General features: G+C 45.9%; 1 protein-coding gene across 1 annotated transcript; it reads left to right on the top strand.

Annotated features, from left to right (window-relative positions):
- The first annotated feature begins 3630 nt into the window (after window positions 1-3630).
- Window positions 3631-12580, top strand: LOC123182962 (probable LRR receptor-like serine/threonine-protein kinase At3g47570). The gene is made up of 6 exons (XM_044595701.1): window positions 3631-3640; window positions 3726-5582; window positions 11126-11248; window positions 11387-11433; window positions 11572-12082; window positions 12166-12580. The coding sequence occupies exons 1-6, from the start codon at window positions 3631-3633 to the stop codon at window positions 12528-12530; spliced, it is 2913 nt and encodes a 970-aa protein (XP_044451636.1). The 3' UTR covers window positions 12531-12580.
- The last annotated feature ends 8467 nt before the right edge of the window (window positions 12581-21047 follow it).

Here is a 21047-nt window from a genome sequence, read left to right as displayed (position 1 = left end):
TATTTTTATTCAAAGAAAATCTCATTTTGTATATTTATATCAGACCAAAAAATCTGAAAGTTTTTTCACACATTGATGTTCTAATGTTTGTTCGGTCTACAAAGTTTGAAGTTCATATGTTGTTTCATTTTCGAGAAACAAAAAAGAGAAATCTTCTTGTTGTTAGTTAGTTGGAGAGTGCGGATCTCAAAGCAAGGCTGGAGGGTTAAAAATAAGAGGTTCCATGTAGCCTGAGCTACAAAGAAACTTTGTGTTGTTGCAAAATATGTTCAGGTAATTTTAGATAACAAAAGCAATAGCATGAAAATTCTTTAACTGTAAGAGTAGGAGTGGCACAATTGTTGGTATTTTCTCTTCACTTATTAGATCCGTACTGCATTTGGAGAGCAAGACTATTTTACAGATTAATTAAATACACAACAGCAATTTACCAGGCCTCAGAAAGAACAAACCAACCATTTTTTAGCACAGAAATGGTCTAGTGATTGTGGGAATTCAGAACTTGCCAATCAAAGAAACGTATTAGTGTTGGTTTCGATTTTCAAGCTAGTAGTTTTGGAAATAATCCAAACTTGCCAATAGAGTAGTGTTCATGCCCTCATGAGATAAGCTTGTAGTTTTGGTTATATCATTTGAATTTGCATTCTTTGGTTCCAGTCATGTATATGTTGGTGGTACAAAACACACCTTTTGTCCTCTCGAAAATAAACACGTTTCACAATTTACTTTCTATAAAATATGTGTAACATAAAATTCCTACTGTGATAACCATCAGTTGTTGGTCGAACTGAGACATGTCTTGCACATAAAACACAAAATATTTTTTCCCGATCGTGTGCACACCTTCATGAACATGAACATAAAGGATAGCGCATGCCTTCTCACCATCCAGTATAATTTATTAACGCTATCAACAATAAACCATCAAAATAAAATAAACAAACTTACATTATATATCTAACCAATTTTAGGTCACTATTAATAGCCGTGCATTAGCACCATAGCATCTATCTCAGTACTCATTAGACACTGACTGTTTTTTTATTCTACATAGGATAGAACACAATCACACACAATAAACATTGTTCGACACACATAACGTTTACTGAATCTAATGAACCCTGAACTTTAAAAGTATATTGCTTCAGCAACAAAGTTCTAAACCACTCGAATTCTTATTTATTCGGGACCTGGATGCCTACTCCGGTTAGTACATCTTGTTGACGCCGACAGGCGTAAGCTCAGAATAAGTGGACATGAGAGGTTCGTGATAACCATCACCACCCGTTGGATAGTTATAAAAGCGTACTTCGCCAAGGAAGATTGGTCGCACCAAAAACAAGTTCAGTGTTGAGCTTCTTGGGGGAAGGAAATTCAAACGAGTTATCCCCATTGCTTGATTTGCGCGCAACTCTCCTAATAAACACAACATTCTTGATAAGATCACGGAAAAACAGGTCACTTGGTCGAGAAAAGAGTAATATTAAGAAATACAACTGATAGTGACTTTAAGAAAGTCGAAATGATGACATGCCAAGCAGTGAAGCATAGAATTGTTCCCCGGTGCTAAGGAGAGTTTCTGTTATCAACCCTCATGTTAGTAATAATGTGACATTAACATGGTATACCACCTTTTAAGAAGGCCTTACTATAGGCTTGATCAATCACCATAGAGGTGCCATGGATGAAGCCAACAGTTACTCTACCAGGAAGACGTTTGTTCTATGGCTAGTTCTTTGATATGCGGAGGAACATAGTTTGCATGCCAGCATCTATGACTGCTATTTCCCTCGTGCCTAGAGGGAAATATGTCTCATGATCAACTGGGCCCATGTATATAATCACACCAGCGATATTTACGATTGGTACAATATCTGAAATTAAATAAGAAAAAAGTTAATGTGCATTCGATATTATAATATAGAATATATATTGCATACCACTGGTTGAGCCATGTTGGTTTTTAAACACATCGGCCACAACCGCTAATGTCAACATAAAAGTATGATTAAATAGGAAAACAAATATTATATTATAATGCAACATGAAAAGTTGCATCAGTATATGAAAAGAAGGATTATAATTCTTGACAACAAATATCTACTTTCCAACACACAAAACAGAAAAGGGAACAGGATAGTTTTGTGTGTTGGCCAGTAGATATTTGTTGCCGAGAATTATAATATTATTTCCATCTCCCAATGGCTTTATTCATATTGCATTATAACATAACTATTTAGCTATTTAGCCATAATTTTCCGTTGACATTCACATTTGTGGCTGCTGTGTTCAAAAACCCACATGGCTCAACTATTAGTATGCTTGTATAATATAGATTCTATAATATGATATCAAATGCACATTGAATTTTTTCTTATCTAATTTCTGATATTGTATCAACTTTAGATATCACTAGTGTGATTATGTATGCGGACCTAGGTAATCACGAGACATATTTCCCTCTAGGCATGAGGGAAATAGCAGTCACAGATGCTGACATGCAAATTATGTTTTACCACATTTTCGAAGAACTAGCTGAATGCCATAGGGACCAACTTGTCATGGTGAAGCAAATGTTAGCTTCATCATAGCAACCTCTATGGAGGTTGATCAAGGCTCCAGTAAGTCAAGTGTTGTACCATGTTAATGTCACATTATTAGTAATTCGAGGGTTAATAACATAAAATCTTCTTAGAACGGGGGCAACAACTATATATGCTTCCATCATTGCTCGACATGTCATCATCTTGACTTGTTAAACGTCACTATTAGTTGTACTTATTAATACTACACCTTTCTCGATAGATAGACCAATTGTATGCTCAACCTTTGCTACAGGTTTGCATCAACAAGTTCTAGTCTTCCAGATGACTTGTCTTTCCATGATCTCGCCAAGAACATCGTGCTTATAGGAGGGATGCGCGCAAACAGAGCAACAGAGGCAACTCTTTTGAACCTCCTGCCTCCAAGAAGCTCAAGACTAAACATGGTTTTGCATGTGGCTTATCTTCCTTCGCGAAGCATACTTTCAACTATCTAAGGGGTGGTGACGGTTATCACGCACCTCCTATGTCTGCTTATTCCGAACATGATGGACCAATTGGACTAGGCATGTAGGTCCTGAATAAATAAGAATGGAAATGGTTTCGAACATTGCCCCTAAAGCGATAAATTCTAAATTTTAGGTTTCATTGAATTCAATCAATGTTCTCTTTGTGTCAAACAATGTTTGTTGTGTGTGACAGTGTTCTATCCTACGTTGAATAAAAATCCAGTCCCTAATGAGCACGGTGACATATGCTATGGTGGCTAATGCACTGCTATAACCAAGACCACAAGCTTATTAGGTGAGAGCATGGACACTACTCTATTGGCAAGTTTAGATTATTTCCAAACTACTAGCTTGAAAATGGAAACCAACATGGCTTGGGTCGTGGCACCGAGGGTTGGGGGCGAAGGAGGCCACAGGCAGGTAGAAGCGCAGGGGGACGGCCAATGACATTTACAAACATGTGGGGTATCATCAGTTACTGCACAAGGCCAGCCTTTTTCTAGCACAGAAATGGTCTAAGTGCATATACATGGTATTGAATGGAATGTTAGTTTGCTACATGATAGTATAATCCCAGGATGGTGGCTAGTATTTTTCATATTTATTGGTCCTTGCGTATTAAACGTATGAGAAGCTTCCAACACTAATTGTGTTCTGTGTTTGTAAATGTCAGGGAACTGCTCCAAAATGTTTCCTGCTCTAAATTTGGTTCTCTTTCCTCATCTGCTCTTACTGGCAACGACTTCATATTCTCACGCACTGCCACTCAGCAACGAAACTGATCACAATGCCTTGCTAGCATTCAAGGCAGGTCTAAACTACCAGTCAGATGCACTGGCCTCATGGAACATAACCACTGACTTGTGCAAGTGGCGTGGTGTCATGTGCAGCCTCAGGCATAAGCGAAGGGTATTGGCACTGAATCTCTCCTCGACTGGGCTTTTTGGGTACATAACCCCTTCCCTCGGGAACCTCACGTACCTGAGAAGTTTAGACCTCAGCTACAATCTGCTACACGGCGAAATCCCACGGGCGATTGGCCAGTTGACGCAAATGTCATATCTTGACTTGTCAAATAATTCACTCCAAGGTGAAATGCCTTGGACAATTGGGCAGTTACCACAGTTAACTTACCTATATCTATCAAACAATTCACTTCAAGGGGAGATCACACATGGCCTGTGGAACTGTACTCACCTTGTAAGTATCAAACTTGACCTGAACAAACTCGATCGAGAAATCCCTGATTGGCTTGGTGACTTGCCAAGGATAGAGACCATTTCAATAGGGAAGAACAGCTTCACTGGGATCATCCCACCATCACTTGGGAACCTCTCATCGCTGCGGAGATTATACCTCAATGAAAACCAGCTGAGTAGCCCAATCCCTGAGAGCCTTGGCAGGCTTGGTAAGCTTGAGGCAATAGCACTGCAAGTAAACCAACTCTCAGGAAACCTTCCAACAATGCTCTTCAACATTTCATCCCTCATCCTCGTTGGTCTCCAAATGAACCAACTGCATGGCAGACTGCCCCCCAATTTGGGCAATGGCCTGCCACACATCCGATACCTTATCCTTGCTTTGAACCATTTCACGGGAAGTATTCTAGCTTCAATTGCAAATGCAACTACAATCCAATCGATGGACCTCACTGGTAACAACATCACCGGAGTCGTGCCTCCAGAGATTGGAACACTCTGCCCAAAATACCTGATTCTTAATGGAAACCAGCTAGAGGCAACCACTGTTCAAGACTGGGGGTTCATCACTTCCCTGACAAATTGCACAAGCCTTCATTGGGTCACATTGCAAAACAACAAGTTTAGTGGTGGGTTTCCGCGCTCTATCGCAAACCTATCAGGGCAACTCGAAGCCCTAGACATCAGATACAATGGGATATCGGGCAAGATACAAATTGGCATTGGCAACTTTCCCAAACTATTCAAGCTAGGGCTATCTGGCAATCAGTTAACCGGCCCCATACCGGACAGCATAGGAACACTGAACATGCTCCAGTTCTTGACACTAGAGAATAACCAACTCTCTGGGATGATGCCGCCCTCACTCGGGAACTTAACACAATTGCAGCACCTTTCAGTAGATAACAATATGTTGGAGGGACCTCTTCCAATGAACATTGGAAATTTACAACGACTTGTCAACGCAACCTTTTCGAACAATGTGCTTTCAGGTCCATTACCGGGACAAATCTTTAGCCTGTCATCCTTGTCATACGTTCTGGACTTGTCGAGGAATCATTTTAGTAGTTCCCTTCCATCCCAGGTTGGTGGTCTTACAGAGCTCACATACTTGTACATCCATGAGAACAACTTGTCTGGGTTGCTGCCAGATGCTCTCAGCAAATGCCAGAGTTTGATGGAGCTCCGTTTGGATAATAACTACTTCCACGATATGATTCCTTTGTCCGTAAGTAGAATGCAAGGCTTGACACTGCTGAATTTGACCAAAAACAAGCTCACAGGAGGAATCCCTCAAGAGTTAGGACTCATGAGTGGCCTGAAAGAACTGTATCTTGGACGGAACAATTTGTCTGCACAGATCCCAGAGTGGATCCTTAGAGTCCCAAGTGCCAGACACTTGCTGTGCCACGAGGTCCGAGTCACCGAAGCACTTAACTCGACCTAGATTCATCTCCTTAGCCATCCGGAGACCATGGAACAAGGCTTCATACTCAGCTGCATTGCTAGTACAAGGGAACATTAAGCGGAGAACATAACAAAACTTATCACCTCGTGGGGAAGCTAATACGACTCTAGCCCCCGAACCTTCCAATTGCCTGGATCCTTCAAAATGGATGGTCCAATATGTGTGATCCGGCTTTTCTTCAGGTGCTTGCATTTCCGTCCAATCATTGATAAAATCAACCAGTGATTGAGACTTAATCGCCGTCCGAGGCACATACTTCAAATCGTGCGGCCCAAGCTCTATAGCCCACTTGGCAATCCGGCCAGTTGCTTCCCGGTTCTGTATGATATCCCCCAAAGGAGCAGAACTGACCACCATAATTGGATGCCCTTGGAAGTATTGTTTAAGCTTCCTGCTTGCCATAAAAACTCCATACACCAGCTTTTGCCAATGCGGATACCTTTGCTTGGACTCAATGAGCACCTCGCTTATATAATAGACCGGACGTTGAACCGAATGCTCCTTACCTGCCTCCTTTCGCTCCACCACAATAGCCACGCTGACTGCCCGAGCATTAGCAGCAACATATAGCAGTAACAGCTCCTTGTCAATGGGAGCGGCGAGCACAGGCAGATTGGCCAATTGCCGATTTAAGTCCTCAAATGCTTCATCAGCAGCAGAACTCCATACAAACTGATCCGTCTTCTTCAACATTTGATACAAAGGGATTGCCTTCTCACCAAGACGACTGATAAACCGGCTTAACGCGGCAATCCGGCCTGCCAGGCGTTGAACATCATTGATACACTTCGGTTTAGCCAAGGAGGTGATGGCTGTGATCTTCTCCGGATTAGCCTCAATTCCCCTATTGGACACCAGGAAGCCTAATAACTTGCCCGCCGGTACACCAAAGATGCATTTGTCCAGATTAAGCATCATCTTGTATGTCCTCAGGTTATCAAAAGTTTCCTTTAAATCACCAATCAGAGTCTCCTTCTCCCTGGATTTAACCACGATATCATCCACGTAGGCATGTACATTACGGCCAATCTGTTCGTGTAGACAATTTTGCACACAACGTTGATAAGTTGCCTGGGCACTCTTGAGCCCAAAGGGCATAGACACATAGCAGAAGGCTCCAAAGGGAGTTATGAATGCCGTTTTCTCCTCGTCCTTAACTGCCATTTTGATCTGATGATAGCCAGAATATGCATCCAAAAAACTTAAACGCTCACAACCCGCCGTAGCATCAATAATTTGATCAATACGGGGGAGGGCAAAAGGATCTGCTGGACAAGCTTTATTAAGATCTGTGTAATCCACACACATGCGCCAGGTGCCGTTTTTCTTAAGGACCAGCACCGGATTGGCAAGCCACTCAGGGTGAAAAACTTCAACAATAAAACCAGCTGCTAAGAGCCTGGCTACCTCTTCTCCAATTGCCTTGCGTCTTTCTTCGTTAAACCGGCGGAGGAACTATTTCACCGGTTTGTATTTAGGATCCACATTAAGGGTGTGCTCAGCGAGTTGCCTCGGTACACCTGGCATGTCAGAGGGCTTCCATGCAAAAATGTCCCGATTCTCACGGATGAACTCGATGAGCGCGCTTTCCTATTTCGGATCCAAATTAGCACTGATGCTGAACTGCTTGGACGAATCACCAGGTACAAAGTCAACAAGCTTAGTTTCTGCTGCCGATTTGAACTTCAGGGCCGGATCATGCTCCGTAGTTGGCTTCTTTAATGGAGTCATGTCCGCCGGATCAACATTGTCCTTATAATACTTCAGCTCCTCGGTGGCACAAACCGACTCTGCATAGGCCGCATCACCTTCCTCGCACTCCAAAGCGATTTTGCGGCTTCCGTGAACCGTTATTGTCCCCTTGTGACCCGGCATCTTGAGCTGCAAATACACATAACAGGGCGGTGCCATAAACTTGGCGTAGGCCGGTCGCCCAAATAGGGCATGATATGGACTTTGGATTTTCACCACTTCAAACATCAATGTCTCCGACCTGGAATCATGATCATCCCCAAAGGCCACTTCCAGAGCTATCTTACCAACATGATATGCTGATCTGCCAGGTACTACACCGTGGAACACCGTATTAGACGGTTTAAGATTTTTATCTGTCAGTCCCATACGACGGAAGGTCTCATAGTACAAGATATTAATGCTGCTACCTCCATCCATGAGCACCTTGGTGAACTTGTAACCTCCCACCTGAGGCGCCACCACCAGAGCCAACTGACCCGGATTATCGACCTGGGGAGGGTGATCCTCTCTGCTCCATATGATTGGCTGTTCAGACCAACATAGATAACGGGGTATGGCCGGTTCAACAGAGTTGACCGCCCGCCTCTGAACCTTCCGGTCTCGCTTGTCCAAGCTAGTGGTGAAGACATGGTACTGCCCGCTACTCAACTGCTTTGGGTTGCTCTGGTAACCTGACTGTTGTTGTTGTTGGTTGTAACCACCCTGATTGTTCTGACTATTTTGACCATTATGTCTGCCCGGATTACCATTAAATCCTGAACCGGAACTTCCTCCACCGTAACCCGGCCCGGATCCTGAGCCACCGCCAGATTCGTGATCATACTGGAAATTATTAGAATTCTTGAACTCCTGCATAATAAAGCAATCCTTCCAAAGGTGGTTTGCTGGCGCCTCCTTCGTCCCATGTCTTGGACAGGGCTGGCTTAGCAGATAGTTTAGGTGGTCTGGGTTAGGGTTGGGTGCCCCATTACAATTTTTTGGTTTACCCTTGCGTCGCTGGCCATTGTCCTGTGCGTTGGTATTAGCCACAAAGTCCATGTTACCATCCGCTTTACGCTTGCCTCCACCACCATTGCCTGCCCAGTGATGCTGCTGACCTTTGGAGTTGCTGTTCCTCTTTCCCTTCCCTGTCTTGTCATCATCAGATTCGGGATTCTTGGTACTATCAGAATCAGCACATTTCATCAAAGCGGCCATGAGGGTCCCCATGTCAGTGCAATGACGCTTCATCCGTCCCAACTTCAGCTTCAGGGGCCCAAACCGGCAGTTGCCTTCTAGGGTTAATACTGTGGTGTCAGCGTTGATGCGGTCTGAGGAGTGCAACACTTGTGAAACCCGACGCACCCAATGAGTCATTGATTCTCCTTCCTCCTGGACGCATGCAGCTAAGTCCACTATCGACATAGGCTGTTTACATGTATCCTTGAAATTGCTGATAAACCAGGCTCGTAATTGGGCCCATGAACTGATAGAATTAGCCGGCAAGCTTTTTAACCAAGTACAGGCCGTTCCTTCAAGCATCATGGTGAAGTATTTCGCACACGCCGCGTCATCCACATCAAGCATCTCCATGGCCATCTCATAGCTCTCCACCCATGTCTCTGGAGGCTGATCCACCGTGTAATTTGGTACCTTGCGCGGGCCCTTGAAATCCTTGGGCAGGCACACATTGCGTAAAGCGGAGATAAGGCAAGGCACCCCTAAAGAACTAGAAGTAACACCAGGTTCGATCGAGATGGTTGGACGAACCGGCGTGAGCTGCCGAGCCTGATGCTGTGTGGCTAACTCGGCCTCCCTGCGCACTCAGGCCCGGTTCACCACTTCCTTAGCATTATCAGCACCACCCGTTGGGTTGTTGCCATGGGGTGCTCCACGTCGTTCGTTACTCGACACTGCCGGTTCATCCATATGTCTTCTATAGCTCCGGCTTGGACGGGGGGTCGAGTGGATCCGGTCGCGGCTGTACGAGTATGCTTCCTGTTGGACCAAAGCTGTCCTCAAAAGCTCCTTGACCCGTCGCGTCTCTACTGCCTGTGGCAAATCACCTTCAATTGGAATGGCCTCCAGCCGTGCAGCAGCGGCAATGAGATTGTCCATCGGGTTGGAGTAGTGACCCGGAGGTGTTAAAACAGCCTGAGGTATAACGGTGTTTTGACGAGGCGGGTCCATCTGACGAGGCTGAACCGGTGCACCGGTCCCGGGAGCTTCCGCCCGGTTTCCCTCCAGCGGATTGCCGGTTCCTACTCCTGGAGTGTTGAAAAGGTCTCTGGCCTCAAAAACCGGAGGCAAACGGGATCGGTACTTCCTCCTCATGATTTCCTGCGATGCACTCTGGTCCAACATGAGCCTGTAGGCTTGTGCGTCTAAAGCGGCCCGCTCCGTGGCCATCCTGGTGTCCTCAGCTGCCAGATCTGCCTTGGCCTGGGTGATCTGTTCCTTCACTTTTGCAATCTCGGCGTTGTGAACACCCTGATCCGCCGGATTAGTCTCCGCCATAAGCACAACCAATGCATCAAATAGCTTTGATAGAACTTGAGCCGGCGGGCGCACAAGACCTCCTGCCCCAGCAGCCGTCGCCGCTGCTGAACCGGAGGTTGTTGCCGCAGCGATCGAAGAATGAAGCGTTGCTTGTGTGCGAGTCATGAATATTCCAACCCGGTTGGGTAGATCAGAGGGGTCCGGAATACTGTCGCCATCGGAACAACCTCCAATCCGGCCGTCTTGTAGCTAATAAAGAGATTCGGTTTCTCCGGTCGATGACTCATCATCGGAACAAACGATGGTATCGCCGCGAGATTCCGATCCATCCTCATAACTTCCTCCATGAATGACTCCCACGAAGGCATGCTTCATGGCCGGTTTAACCCGGGCGGATCGCGCATGCTGAGCCGTCTCAACGAGGTCGGTGCAGATGTCCGGCTCAGGGCCCGGTTCACCGATCTTGCCAATGAAAATGTGAATGCCACCAAAGGGGACCCGGTACCCGTACTCAATTGAGCCGGCCTTGGGGCCCCAGCCTGCATTGTCGATGTAGAACTTGTTGCGATGACTCTTAGTCATCCGGCCTACAGCGTAGCCCTCGAGTCCTTCAAAGCGGCCCTCCAAGAACCGGAAACCATCGTGCGATAGCCCCACAGTGGGCGCCAACTGTCGTGGAATTGTCACGGCAGATGTCCTAGTGAAAGGACTTAGTCGTGGAGCCATCACGACGGGTTAGTTTGAAGGGGTTAAAGCAGACACAGGGACGCAAGAGAGTTTATACTAGTTCGGCCCCTTCTATGAAGGTAAAAGCCTACGTCTAGTTGTGATGGAATTGATGGGGTTTCGATGACTAGGGAGCAAACAAGCTTCGCCTATGTCTCGAGTTGTTGTCTGTTGTCCTTGAACCGCCGCCGGGTCGTCCCCTTATATACACGGGTGACTCCCGTCGGTTTACAGAGTCCCAATACCGGCTCATAGATGTGTCCGGTTTGGTCTCTACTTATTCCTAACTTACAATACAAGTTAACTACTAACGCCGGTTTACGGCTACAGGCCTTGAACCGACCATGGGCCTTGAGACCTCATCTGCCTTCTTGGGCTTTAACATACTTAACTACTGATGAATTTAACCTGGCCCAGATAGGCCGGTTTACGCCCAGTAGTAATATCCCCAACACTTGGAAAGCATGATATCACTCTACCGACTCGACATATCCTTCAACCTTATTGATGGGCAAGTCCCAGCACATGGTGTGTTCACCAATTTGACTGGGTTCACTTTTTATGGGAATGGTAAGCTTTGTGGTGGCATTCAAGAGTTGCATTTGCCTTCATGTCCATCCAAAGCAACTGGGGGTGGTCAAAGGATACCCTGAGTCATTCGAAATGCCATGATCCCGAGCATTATAATCATCTTTGTGTGCTTTATAGTGGGACTAGGTTTCTTCTCACTGAAAAATAAATTAAGACTGCCATCTGTAAGAGCAACCTTGGTAGCTCCTTCCTTGATGGGTGACATGCATCCTCGAGTTTCTTATTCCAACTTGTTCCAAGCAACAAATGGCTTCACAACTGACAATTTGGTTGGCACTGGATGATATGGATGTGTTTATAAGGGGAGGATGATGCTGAAGAGGTCAGTAAGTACTGTGGCTGTGAAGGTTTTTGACCTTGAACAATCTGGTTCCACGAAAAGTTTTGAGGCAGAGTGTAAGGCACTTGGCAAAATTCGCCACCGTAACTTGATTAGTGTTATAACTTGCTGCTCTTGCTTTGACTTTAACCGGAATGACTTCAAAGCCATTGTTCTCAATTTCATGCCTTATGGGGGTCTTGATAAGTGGTTACATCCAGACATATATTCATCCAATCCAGTCAAAATTCTAACATTAATGCAGAGACTGAGTATTGCTTTTGATGTTGCCGCCGCTCTAGACTATCTGCACAACAACTGCCAGCCAACAATAGTTCACTGCGACTTGAAGCCCAACAATATTCTTCTTGGAGAGGATATGGTTGCTCATGTTGGGGACTTTGGCCTTGCAAAGGCACTCATAGATCCAGAAGGGGAACAATTGATCCATTCAAAGAGTTCTGTAGTGGGAACAATTGGATATGTTGCTGCAGGTAACTAAATTTTATTTTATTGTTGTTCTAGCAAATTGGGTTGCTTTGCTCGGTATATTATTCATGTTGTTTGTGCACTGCAGAATACGGTGAAGGTGGTCAAATATCTACAAGTGGGGATGTGTATAGCTTCGGTATTGTCCTCCTTGAGATGTTTACAGGGAAGACGCCTACACATGGTATGTTTACAGATGGATTGACCTTGCTCGAGTATGCAAAGATGGCATATCCAGAACAACTAATGGAGATTGTTGATCCCCTTCTGCTATCAGTTGAGAAGACACGGCGAGATATTAATAGTTACATGTACTCTGTCACAAGACTTGCCCTAGCATGCTGCAGGAAAAGACCAACTGACAGGCTGTCCATGAGAGATGTCATTTCTGAGATGAACAAGATAAGGGCTTGCTATGCTGTAGAAGTAACTAGGAAATGTAGTTCAGAGTGATGCAGCATCAGTGCCTTGTTCTTGAGCACTAGTTTCATAAGATAATAATGGGAAATTCTTATTTATACCAATATAAAATCATGAGTTGAACTTTGTATACTTTTGATCTGTCAACCCAATTTCATAATTATTCATCCAGTTTTTTTTCGAGAAAATGCAAAGGGCTTTTGCATTTCATTGCATTGAAAAGGTGGAGTTTTGATACAATCCTCCAAGGAGGTCAGTTACAGATTAGGATCAGCAAAACTAGTGCACATCCCAGGTGGGCGGCAGAATGACGCATAGGCCGTGGGCGCCCGCTCTTGCCCACTGCTCGGCTTCCTCTTTGATCTTCGAGACGAGGACCTGAACCAGGGGTTGGGCGCCCTCAAAGATGTATTCGTTGCGTTGTTTCCAGATCATCCATGGTGTCAATAGAGCAATGGAGGCTAGGCCCTTATGCATCGGTGTTGGCGTGTTTTTCCTTGCCTGTAGCCACCAGTCCATGAGTGAATCTTCGTGGCTTGGCCCTGCAGTGGTCATCCGTAGCCAGGACAGGATTTCGTGCCAAGTCTGCCTGGCGAAGGGGCACTGCAAGAGGAGGTGGTGCATTGTCTCGGGAGCCTGGTCACAAAGTGGGCATCGTGGCTGGTGCTGGAGACCGCGTCGAGCCAAGCGGTCGGCCATCCAGCACCGGTCTTGGTTGGCCAACCGGTGGAAAAACTTTACTCTTGGCGGCGCCCAATTCTTCCATATGAGCTTCCATGAGAAGCAAGTCATGGATCCCTGGAAGGTGGCAAGATAGCATGAGCTAGCAGAGTATATATCGGAGGCCGTCCATCTCCAAACTAGCTCATCAGCAGTTATTGTGAACAAATGTTACAACCTCCCCTAATAACACTAACCTATGGCCTCTTAGTATACTTATTTTGTTCTGTCACTCTATAATTTATATTATATACATGAGAATTCTTGTTTTTACGTGCACAAAGAATTTGTCCTTTTAAGTGATATTGTTTTTATGAAAAGATCTTATGTTGTAACGCCCCGGATGTAATTTACCATATCTGTATTCCAACTCTTTCCATTTTCGGCACTAAGTTATGATTTCCCTCGTGGTTGGGTTTTGTCTTTGTTTTGCATTTTTTCCATGTCATGCATCTCATATCATGTCATCATGTGCATCGCATTTGCATACGTGTTCGTCTCATGCATCCGAGCAATTTCCCCGTTGTCCGTTTTGCATTCCGGCACTCCTACGTCCTCCGGCGTCCCCTTTTGCCTCTTTTCGTGTGCGGGTGTTAAACGTTCCCGGGTTGGACCGAGATTTGCCAAGCGGCCTGGGTATACCACCGGTAGACTGCCTGTCAAGTTTCGTGCCATTTGGAGTTTATTTGATACTCCAACGGTTAACCGAGGAACCGTAAAGGCCTCGTGTGTGTTGCAGCCCAACACCCCTCCAAAGTGGCCCAATAACCCATCCAAACCCCCTCCATCCTCTCGGTCGTTCGATCACGATCGCGTGGCCAAAAACCGCACTCCATTTGGAGTCTCCTAGCTCCCTCTACCTATAAATTAGTCTTCCCCGTCCAAATCGGAGGCAACTCCAACCCTAACCCAAAAATTTTCCCCTCTGCGCCGCCGGACACGTCCGGGCGACGCCGGGCGAATCGCGCCGCCGCCCGCGGCCTACCAGGGGCCGCCACGTGGCGCCTCCGCACCCACATCGCCGAAGCCTACCGGGCCCAGCCGCGGCCCCCGCGGCCCGCTACCCCGCCGCCCGCGCCCGCCGCTCCACGCCCCGGTGAGGCCGCGCCGCCGCCAGCGCCTCGCCCAAGCGCCCATCGGACCCCGCCCCACGCGCCGCCCGTCCTCATCACCACCGGCCGCCGCCGCCCTTCGCCCTGAGCACCCGGCCTCGCCCCGCGCCCGCCGGCGACCTCCTCCGCCTCCCCGCCCCGGGATCCGGCCGGATCCGGCGAGATCCGGCCCGGATACGCCATCTCCGGCGAGCCCCGCCTCCTTCCCCGCCATCTCCGGCGAGCCCCGCGCCGACGAACCTCGGTTCCCGTGCCCCGTTGACTTTTTCCCCGAGGTTGAATTTCTCTAAGTCCCGAAACTTTTGCATTATGTTGCTCTGTTCATCATGCCATATCTCATCATCCGTAGCTCCGTTTTGCGCGTGTGATATATCGAAATGTTTGTTAGGATGTGCTCTTCATTTCATTCCATTGCATCATGCTTGTTTGACTCCATCTTGATGCCTAAAATGCTGTTGCAAGGGTGCTATGTAATGCTAGTTTCTGTTTCTTAACAGATTATGGACATTTGTCTTTTTTGCCATGATTATTGTGTGCCTCCTATGAACTTGAGCCCTACATGTGTTTTGGGCTATGCCATGCCATCTTTACAGGGGTGTATGCTATGTATTTTTGTGATCAATGTGGTGACTAGCACAAGTATGCAAAGTAGCTCTCGTGATGTTGCTGATTTCAGGGACTTATAATTCTTCTAAGTCATTTCCCTGAGGTTATTTTTATGCCATGTATTCATGTTGCTACAGAGTGATTCATGCCTCTTTTGATCATGTTCAGTAAGGATGATTTTGAGATATTGTTATGTTCTATCCATCCATGTCTTTGTTTGCATTTATGGAGTACCCTAGCATGACTCAATCTCGCTCTACTTTTGCTATAAAATATTCCTGGCAGATTGTTTGCGTGTTAATCAGTTTTGCCAAGGTTGTTGTAGTTGATCCATGCATGCTATGAGGTTGTTCTTGCCATGTTTAGCTTCTTGATCATGTCTTTTTGATGGGTGTATGCTTAGTTTGTCATGCAATGCCTTGTGGTGAGTGCATCGAGCTCGCAAACATGCCTACGCAATTCTGTTTTGCCATGTCCAGTTTTCTGCTAAGTCTGAAACTGTTAACGAAACTTGCTATGTTCACATGGGTGCCATCATGTCTTCTGATCCTTTTTGGCTTATGGTTAGTAAGGGACTTTTGTTATATGCTTTGAGTAGTGTCATGCCATGCCTTGCTTTGCCATGATATGTTCATGTAGCATGTTGTTATCTTGCTCTAAACATTGCTTCCTGATGTTAATTCCTGGCATGTTAGTATTTTCACTAAGTCTTTGATGCTGTTATCTTTTGCACTTTTGACATGCTTGTTTGAACCTGCTATTATGTGATTTAGCCGTAGCTCAATGTTCATCTTTTGTCAAGCATCTTGAGTGGATCACTGCCATGTGCTTTGTTGTTATGTTAGAGTGCAGTAGCTTAGTTTCTTGTTGCATTTTAGATGGCATCGTGCTGTTAATCGCAGAATAGTGCAATTATTGTTTTGCTTGCCATTTGCAAACCGTGCATCCGATTCCGGTGATCCTTATATCGATTTCGACAGAAATCAACTCATCTTTCCAGCAGAGCTCTTGGTTTGCCAAGTTGAGGCCTGGTTCAATCTTTTCCTTCCGGAGCATGCATATGCATTGCATATCACATCCCGCATATCATGCCATGTTTTGCATCATGTTGCTTGCGCATTGCACAGTGGTTGATTGTGTTTTCCTTTGCTTGTGTTCTTGCCTTGGGTAGAGCCGGGAGACGAGTACGTGATCGAGGAACCCGTTGAGTACGCTTACGAGGATCAAGCTTACGTCAACTCGGAGAACTTTGCGGGCAAGATGACTATACCCTCGAAATCACTTCTATCTCTGCTTGCTAGTTGCTCGCTCTATTGCTATGCCTATGCCGCGATACCGACCACATACTCTATCTTGCCTCCCATATTGCCATGTCAAACCTCTAACCCACCCTGTCCTAGCAAACTGTTGTTTGGCTATGTTACCGCTTTGCTCAGCCCCTCTTATAGCATTGCTAGTTGCAGGTGAAGATTGGAGTTTGTTCCTTGTTGGAACATGGTTATTGTTGGGATTTCACAATATCTCTTATTTAATTAATGCATCTATATACTTGGTAAAGGGTGGAAGGCTCGCCGTATGCCTGGTGTTTTGTTCCACTCTTGCCGCCCTAGTTTCTGTCATACCGGTGTTATGTTCCTTGATTTTGCGTCCCTTACACAGTTGGGTTATAATGGGAACCCCTTGACAGTTCACCTTGAATAAAACTCCTCCAGCAAGGCCCAACCTTGGTTTTACCATTTGCCACCTAAGCCTTTTTCCCTTGGGTTCCGCGGACTCAAGGGTCATCTTTATTTTAACCCCCCCGGGCCAGTGCTCCTCTGAGTGTTGATCCGAACCGAGCTGCCTGCGGGGCCACCTCGGAGAAACTTGGGAGTTGGTTTTACTCGTAGCTAGTCTCATCCGGTGTTGCCCTGAGAACGAGATACGTGCGACTCCTATCGGGATTTGTCGGCACATCGGGTGGCTTTGCTGGTCTTGTTTTACCATTGTCGAGATGTCTTGTAACCGGGATTCCGAGTCTGACCGGGTCGTCCTAAGAGAAGGAATATCCTTAGTTGACCGTGAGAGCTTGTGATGGGCTAAGTTGGGACACCCCTGCAGAGTTTTGAATTTTCGAAAGTCGTGCCCGCGGTTATGGGCAGATGGGAATTTGTTAATGTCCAGTTGTAGAAAACTTGACACTTGACTTAATTAAAATACATTAACAGCGTGTGTAGCCGTGATGGTCTCTTTTCGGCGGAGTCCGGGAGGAGAACACGGTCTCGTGTTATGCTTGAACGTAAGTAGTTCTAGGATCACGTCTTGATCTTTGTAGCTTCTCGACCGTGATTTGCTTTCTCTTCTCGCTCTCTTTTGCGTAAGTTAGCCACCATATATGCTAGTGCTTGCTGCAGCTCCACCTCACATACCTTTTCCTACCCATAAGCTTAAATAGTCTTGATCGCGAGGGTGTGAGATTGCTGAGTCCCTGTCACTCACAGATTACTTCCAAACCAGATGCAGGTGTCGATGATGCCATTCCAGGAGATGCGACTGAACTCAAGTGGGAGTTTGACGAGGACTCAGGACGTTACTACTTTTCCTTTCCAGATGATTAGTAGTGGAGCCCAGTTGGGGCGATCGGGGATCTTATGCATTTGGGTTGTCTTTATTTTGGTTCCGTAGCCGGACCTTGATTTGTATCTGGATGATGTAATTCTATATTTATGTATTGTGTGAAGTGGCGATTGTAAGCCAACTCTGTACCTCTTTCTTATTCAGTACATGGGATGTGTAAAGATTACCCCTCTTGCGACATGCCTACAATGCGGTTATGCCTCTAAGTCGTGCTCCGACACGTGGGAGATATAACCACATCGTGGGTGTTACAAGTTGGTATCAGAGCCTTCTCCGACTTAGGAGCCCCCTGCTTGATCGAATCATTGGCGTTGTTGAGTCTAGAAAAAAATGTTTTGAGTCTTAGGATTATATATATCGGAGAGTAGGATTCTTTTTACTCCACAGTCCCTTCGTCGCTCTGGTGAGGCATCCTGACGTAGAGTTTTGACTCTTCTCTTCTCAAATTTCACTAAAAAAAAATTTAGGATCACGCGGGTATCTTGGAATCGTTCCGATGGTTTTGTGACGAGAACATTGTTCTTGGTGCCTCCTGACATTTAGGGGTTGTGGCAGTGTCCCGGGGAGTTGAGCTCCGAGGTGTTGTCGTCACAATTTTATCGTTACAGTTCTGGAATACCTGAGTTCGCCGACATCGAAAATCTCTTTTATGCAGTTGTTGGTGAGATAACCTCGACGCCACCCAGTACTGGGGCGGGAGTTCGGGAGTATTGTCATAACTCGTATAACGGATGCTTTTCGAAGGTTGAGGTAAATGATTTCCGAAGGTTTCTTGGTTATATGTTGAAGGATGGATATAGCTGGATGTAGGATTTGCTAGTTTTGGGTGAGATATTATGCTTCCCCTGTATCCCCAACACCTGATTGCATAACCAGAAAGTTTCGGGAGTTTCATAGGTGGGAATTCATGTAGCTCTAGTATTTCTTCCGCAAATATTTGGTTTGTGATTGGGTAATCTTTACCAAGTATTTGTTCATGTCCATACCTTTTTTTTATTCATCTACACCTATCTAAGTGGTTTCTCAATTTATGGAAGTGTGATCATTTACTTTGGAATTCATTCGTTCATTCTTGTTCGAATGTTAAGACTGTATGTTGCAATAACGATCCATTTGATTCAGCTTGAATATATGTCTTTCAAGATGCTAACGGATGTCACCCTCTTCAGGATGGCTCCTCCAACGCGTCAGAATCCGGAACCACCGCCACCACCTCCACCTTCGGAGGCATGGCAAGCTGTGATGGCCGCTACCAACGCCAACACGCAGATGCTTATGCAACTCTTGCAAGAGCGCAACCAAGGAAATCAAGGCAATGGAAACAATCAAACTCAGTTTGCTACCCTCAACCAGTTCCTCGTAAACCAGCCGAAGTCTTTCAGTAACTGTGTCAAGGCCACAGACGCTGACGATTGGCTCATGGATATCTGCAAACATTTTGAGTGTAGCAATGTCAGGCCTGAGGACTTTGTAAAGTTTGCTTCGTTCCAACTCAAAGACCAAGCTGCTGAGTGGTATCAACAATACAAAGATTCCAGAGGAGGTCGTGTGATTACCTGGGATGATTTCCGCCAAGACTTCAAAGCTCACCACATTCCTCACAGTGTTGTTGAGAGTAAGCGTGAGGAGTTCCGCAATCTGAAGCAAGGCAGCTTGTCTGTTTACCAATGCAACATCCTGTTCCAGAGGCTCGCTCGCTTCACCAAGCAAGACATCCCTGACGAGAAGAGCATGATTTATCAGTTCAGAGGTGGCCTCAGAGAAGATCTGCAACTAGCTCTTGTGCTTTTTGAGCCGAAAAAGTATGATGAATTCTACAACATGGCATTAAAGCAAAAAGCTTCTCAGATCAAGTGTGATGCATCTAAGAAGAGAGTCAGGGATGCAACTCCTTCTTCTTCTTCAACTCAAGTGGCAGCTAAGCAGCAAAAGTACTGGTTGCCTCCTCCTCCTCCGTTTCGTCAGCCTTATCAGCAGAAGAGCAAAGGTGGCAATGGATCTTCCCACCCACCCAATCCAGGCTTTCAAAACAAAACTTCGTCTCATGCTCCAAAGTCAAGTGCTCCGTATCACCGGCCGCTCTCAGAGGTTACTTGCAACAAGTGTCAGCAGAAGGGTCACTATGCAAACAAATGCTTCAACCAGAGACGTCTTCCGCCTCCTCCTCCCGTGAGATCCGCCAGCAATGCGGTGGTCAAGCATAATCTCAAGCATGTCAAGGTTAACATGATGAACGCAGCTCAGGCAGAGGATTCGTCAGAAGTGATCATGGGTAACCTTCCTGTTAACGGTATTCCTGCAAAAGTTCTTTTTGATTCTGGTGCATCGCATTCTTTCATGTCATTCCCATTTGCATCGGAGCACAACTTTGACACTAAGGCATTACCTAAAGCATTGCAAGTTGTTTCTCCGGCTAAGCGTTTGAGTTCTAGCATGGTGGTTCTGGATGTTCCTATCATGATGGGCGACTACAAATTTCTGGCTTCTCCAATTGTTCTTGGTAACTCGGATATTGATTTAATTCTCGGAATGGACTGACTTTCTAAGCACAAGGCTTAGCTTGATTGTGCTGCCAGGCAGATTCAATTGACACATTCGTCTGAGGATGTAATCGTCTTTGCCGCTCGTGATGATACCATTCGACTGTTTTCTCTCAATGAGAAGGGAGAGTTGGATGCCATCTCTCAGATTCCAGTCGTTTGTGAATATCAAGACGTCTTTTCAGAAGAGCTTCCAGGAATGCCTCCTCACCGGCCAGTTGAATTCGTCATCGATCTTGAGCCTGGCACGGAACCTGTTTGTAAACGTCCTTACAAGCTTGGACCAAAAGAGTTGAAGGAGTTGAAGAAACAACTCGATGAACAAGAACGTATGGGTCTGATCCGACCAAGTTCTTCTCCATGGGGTTGTGGTGTTCTTTTTGTCAAGAAGAAGGATGGCACGGACCGACTTTGTGTCGACTACCGTCCATTGAACAAGAAGACCATAAAGAACAAGTACCCACTTCCCAACATCAATGAGCTTTTCGAACAACTAAAAGGTGCTCAAGTATTCTCCAAGCTTGACCTCCGTATGGGCTATCATCAGATTCGCATTCATGAAGAAGACATCCCCAAGACAACATTCAGAACAAGCTATGGTTCATATGAATACATTGTCATGTCTTTCGGCCTTGTCAACGCTCCTCCAACGTTCTCTCGCATGATGAACTTCATCTTCAACCCTACACAAATGACTTCGTCTTGGTCTAACTCGATGACATTTTGGTCTTTTCCAAGAACAAGGAGGATCATGCCAAGCATTTGAGATTGGTGCTGGACAAACTCAGAGAACATCAGTTCTATGCGAAGTTTTCAAAGTGCGAGTTTTGGCTCGATGAGGTTTCTCTACCTTGGGCATATCATCTCAGCCAAGGGCATAGCTGTTAATCCTGAGAAGGTGTCTACAATTGTGAATTGGGAACCGCCTCAGAATGTGAAGCAGCTCCGCAGCTTTC

The sequence above is a fragment of the Triticum aestivum genome, chromosome 1A, assembly GCF_018294505.1.
Source record: "Triticum aestivum cultivar Chinese Spring chromosome 1A, IWGSC CS RefSeq v2.1, whole genome shotgun sequence".
Lineage (NCBI taxonomy): Eukaryota > Viridiplantae > Streptophyta > Magnoliopsida > Poales > Poaceae > Triticum > Triticum aestivum.
This window is presented reverse-complemented; position numbering and strand designations above follow the sequence as displayed.

What these genes read in the sequence shown, in the direction of transcription:
- LOC123182962 (XM_044595701.1), top strand. An exon ending in GAGTGGCCTGAAAGAACTGT is followed by an intron (nt 5,583 to 11,125) that starts ATCTTGGACGGA and finishes AGTAGTAATATC; the next exon opens with CCCAACACTTGGAAAGCATG. An exon ending in ATAAATTAAGACTGCCATCT is followed by an intron (nt 11,434 to 11,571) that starts GTAAGAGCAACC and finishes TGTGTTTATAAG; the next exon opens with GGGAGGATGATGCTGAAGAG.